Genomic DNA, 4462 nt, shown 5'->3' on the forward strand with positions numbered 1-4462 from the left:
ACAAAAGAACCTAAAAAAAGAGAATGCACATACATCCAAACAAAACTAAAAACTAAAAATTAAATAATTAAATAAATGATTAAAGAAGAAACCTAAAAGACCACACACCGCTGAAAAAACAAAGAAACATAGAAATCATAAAACACACGAATTATATAAAGAAAACATAAAAAATAGCAAGAAACATGGCTAATTGTAACAGAGATGGTACTTATAATGACAAAAGTCCACTGAATCTGCTTCGAGAAGATATTCGTAGAGCGTGCTTCTTATTAAACAAGTAGTCTCTGCTCAAGTCCAATAGACAAGCCAACTATACAGGTCCTCTTGCTGCTTAAACTGTCTGTAGATCCCACAATACATCAAACATGAGATTAACTTATTCAATTAAAATTAAATGCGGCTCTAGCTTAAACGATTTTATTGCAAGTTAGTGTCCTTCCGAATTTTTCACTGTACATTTATATCAGTCGACAATATGTACAATTGCACATCAACACTAGCAACAATAGTAATGGATGAATTTACTTCGAAAAGGAATTCATAAACATGTTTGATGTTAAATGGGAAGTCTCTGCTAAAGTTTAACACGAAAGCCATCTATGCAGATTTTTTCTGCTTCTTCACTCTCCATTCATTAATATTTGCTTGCACCTTTGCGCCTACGCTCTTCTTGAAACCGGGATAAGGTTCATAATCACAAAATTTTTGGAGGGCCTGCAACCAAAAGAACACGTTTGACACTTAATCCATCTACTTCTAACCACAAAACCTTCCTAGGAAAAAATTCGGTCAATGTGAACATTGTACTTGTGCAATGAAAATTGAAGTTACCTCAAGCAGGACAAAAAACGGGGCCATTAAGAAAGCTTGAACAAGATTATCCAAAAGTGCAGGTGCTCGTTTCTGCAAAGCAATAAATCAGAATCGAACTCATATTTTTTTAAAGTAATTAATGAAGCTGTAAATTTTCATTTAAAGTACCTCAAAAACTCCATGTCCTATGAATTGACCTGTCCAGCAAACCAACTGGGAAACAAGGACCACCTGACAAAATTACGCAAATATTTATCTTCGAAAGTACATAAGAATATCCAAATATTTACTGTGTTCTATGAGCCCATTCCAAGTGAAATTTTTCTATCAGTTGAACCATTCATTCATTATTTTCCTATATTATAAATAATTTTATTTGTAAGAATAGAACAGTTTCTACCTGTTATGTTGGCTATCTGGAAGTCCCATAGACTATCTGGCCTTATAGAAATTTATCAAAAACAACCATTCATTCAAAATGCATTATTTTGCAGGATAATGGAAGCTGGATTCAAAGGGAATCCAAAGTCATTCAATCTAACAACCTCGAATACAAATTATTCCTGGGCATGCAAAAATCTAATTTTAATAGATTAGCTACAACGATAATGAGTCTCCACTTTGTTAAGCAGGGTAAGTACAGAAATGTTCAGCATTTCGCTGCAAAATTCCTGACAATCAGTTTCACTCTATTCCGTGAATGGTTCGAAGCCAAAACTAGCTTGGAACAAGTCCTGCCATAATACTTTCTATTAAGCTTTTTAAAACCCTACAAATGAAAGCTTAAGATTCCTGATCAAGCTTTACAAAGGCAGCTAAGCAGCCGTTTTCCACTGCATGCATTTCCAACCTTGGTGTACTATGATTGGAGCTTGGTTACACTAAAAAGAGGTTTGGTGTACTACAATTGGAGCTTGGTTACACTAAAAAGAGGCTTACAGATTAAAAAAACCCATAGCCATGTGCCCAGAATTCTCAATTGTTAAGTTTATAAAATTATGAAGCCCAGTTTTCAAACTCGTGAACAGTCCAGTGCAAGAAAAACTAATGAATATTTCCCCTCGACACAGCATAAATGCAACTTCATAAAGTACAATGTTATTTTCAAATTTTCAAAATAGGGAGCAAATCAAGTGGGTAATATTGGGAAATTATATGATCAAACACATTTGAGTCAGCATAGCGTAACAGAGAGTAGTACTACTGTCAGCAATATACTTAATCTTATAAACATTGATGGACTGAGGAGTATCTATTCTTCTAAATTCACCCACGATATAACCTCAGTCTCATCTTTTATGATGTCAGGACTTTGTGCTCAGCAAGACTTCATCTCTGGTAGATTCTTTCAGAACTTTTCAACTCACCAGCAGAACAAAATCCATTGAGGTGCCATGCATATTTCAGATGACTCTCAATTTAATATAGCTATTTGCTTGTCAAGCCCTCACCTTGAATATTTTGGATTCAAGTTCATATGGTCAAATACTCTGTTCCACGGAGACGCATCCCCTGATCTGAAACCCCATTCCCATCCCTGTACCGTACCAAGGATGCAGGGATGGTTTTTCAACGTCCCCAATCCATAACAATTTCATCCACAAAAAGGGGACGTTTCCTTTCGCCAAAAATGCAAAGTTTACAAAACTTGGGTATAGATCTGGGTACTGGGGACAGTTGGGGGATGGCCCAACCATCCTAGTACCTGCATCCGGCTCCTAATTCCCAAAAATTTAAAAACATCCACTGACTTGCAAAAGATTGTTGTTTTATGGTAATGCGCAGATATAAGATTGTAAACCCTATTTCAGATGCTAAAAAGGTCAATTCTCTTTCCTTTCTTCATTTCAGAAGAAGAAGAAAGAGGAGCAGCAGAAAAACCTTCACTTTGAGATGCAAGAGGAGGGTTTGGCATGAAACTTGGAACCTTTAGGTAATTTTGATATATGTACATTATATTTTTACAACGAAACTATGAAAGTGTTTGAATCTTGTTTGTTTGCTATGTATTCATTGTATTGAATCAATGTTATGATATGCAAATTTGAATTTTCTCTCTCTACATATAAATTCCCCCCTCTTTTTAATAGTCGTCCCTTGCTGTCCCCTAAAATTTGGCTTCGAGCCATACCCATGCCCGAAACATGTTCCCATGCCCTAAACGTCCTCGTCCTTGAAACTTCGTGAAGCATAAGGTCAAATATGATACCATGACAACATGCTTTCTTAGGTTGCCTTTTTAGATTTACAATAGATTTTTTGGAAATAAATGCTGATGTAGCATCACATGATGGGTTGCTAGAATTGTGAGATACATTTCATTCAATTATGGGTAGTCATCATCAGCAATAACAACTTTCAAGTCACAACTATTAATAAAATGTTGTCAAAAATATTGTAAGTATTAAATCAACAACTATTATTAGTCATTAGAACACTAATGTGTTAAGTCTTTTCCCTTATTTATGACAGTATGAGCATTAATTAAAAATTCTACATTTAATTAATGTACTATTGAAAACACATTTACAATATTTTTTCATTTCTTCCATATTTATATCTTAACTGCTTCCTACGGAATGCTAAGTAGCACCACTGTATGAACACGGACTTATCTCTAAAGTCAAACAAAACATTGAAATCCAATAATTGAGAAATAACTTACCTTCCACGCCAAGGAAAACCCCAATCTCTGAGCAAGGGCATTGCTGCTGACCCAGCAAAGAAGACAGAGCGCTCCTGCTATTGTGCCTGCTTTCATATCCATCATAATATAAAAGAGAGCGTATAAAACAGCTGCCACAAAGCTCAAATTCAGGACCATGTACTCCTCGAAGGGGAAGGTCCCTGGTGGGAAGGGCAGCAGGCCAAACGCAGGGGTGAAAGACCCCAATACTAGCGCAGTGAAAAAAATTGGCCATACAAATACGGTATGAATAAGGATATTAGTCTTATTACTATGATAGGCTCCATAAAATGCGAATTGCTTCTCCAAATCGATCACTCCCATTATAGCAGCTCCCACAACAAAATCTCTGCGAATAGGAGGATCTGGCATGGCCCATAGTAAAAACATATATATGAATATTAATATTTCATTATTTTGAGATCGTTCCCAGAAAAATTAACCCTACCCAATCACTACTCGTAAGAAAAAGAGATTTTGCAGAAAACCCAAATAGAATTTGCCAATCTCCATTAAAAATTTCTAGCAACCCTTGTCAGGAAATCAAATAAAGAGCTTGATAAAAAGGCTATTGCCCCTGACAGAACCTGCAAATAGCGAAATATCCGAAGAATTTCTTCTCTTTAATGAAGAAAAAGTATGAGATAGAATCAACTGACCTTCTGTTCCACTCCACAAACCAGTTGGTTTCTGAAATTGGGATTAATGCAATGGACCAGAACGCTATGATAATTTATGGGCTAAATCCAAGCCACGAAGCAAAAGTCAAATTGGGTCCCGCGTAATGGTTTTTTGCTGTGTAAGGGAATAAAATGCCCTACCCATGAAACCCAGAAAACCGAGTGTGTTTCATGATTGCCCTTGCGATGCGTAGAGGACATCAGGCTCCACCCTGCCTCGTAATATTTTTGTTTTCAAATTTGTTTTCATGTATATTCTAATTATCATTCGTTCCATGTA

The 4462-nt window shown here is 36.1% G+C and overlaps 1 protein-coding gene across 1 annotated transcript; it reads right to left on the bottom strand.

Moving 5' to 3' along the window:
* Window positions 1–237: 237 nt before the first annotated feature.
* LOC149535761 (2-hydroxy-palmitic acid dioxygenase MPO1-like) lies at window positions 238–4209 on the bottom strand. The gene is made up of 5 exons (XM_089807322.1): window positions 4162–4209; window positions 3482–3867; window positions 985–1047; window positions 835–906; window positions 238–717 (listed from the first exon to the last, which is right to left on the bottom strand). Exons 2-5 carry the CDS (start codon window positions 3824–3826, stop codon window positions 601–603), a joined length of 597 nt encoding a protein of 198 aa, XP_089663448.1. The 5' UTR covers window positions 3827–3867; window positions 4162–4209; the 3' UTR covers window positions 238–600.
* Between the last annotated feature and the right edge of the window lie 253 nt (window positions 4210–4462).

Source organism: Cupressus sempervirens, chromosome 10 (genome assembly GCF_028749045.1).
Source record: "Cupressus sempervirens isolate cs-2001-9-10 chromosome 10, ASM2874904v1, whole genome shotgun sequence".
NCBI classification, from domain to species: domain Eukaryota; kingdom Viridiplantae; phylum Streptophyta; class Pinopsida; order Cupressales; family Cupressaceae; genus Cupressus; species Cupressus sempervirens.

Excerpts from the sequence above, each read along its gene's own strand:
- LOC149535761 (XM_089807322.1), bottom strand. The coding sequence starts at position 3,826 with ATGGGAGTGATCGATTTGGAGAAGCAATTCGCATTTTATGGAGCCTAT. Across the intron at positions 1,048-3,481 it reads GGTTTTCCTTGGCGTGGAAG|GTGGTCCTTGTTTCCCAGTT; the intron begins GTAAGTTATTTC and ends TAATTTTGTCAG. Across the intron at positions 718-834 it reads CGTTTTTTGTCCTGCTTGAG|GCCCTCCAAAAATTTTGTGA; the intron begins GTAACTTCAATT and ends TTTTGGTTGCAG.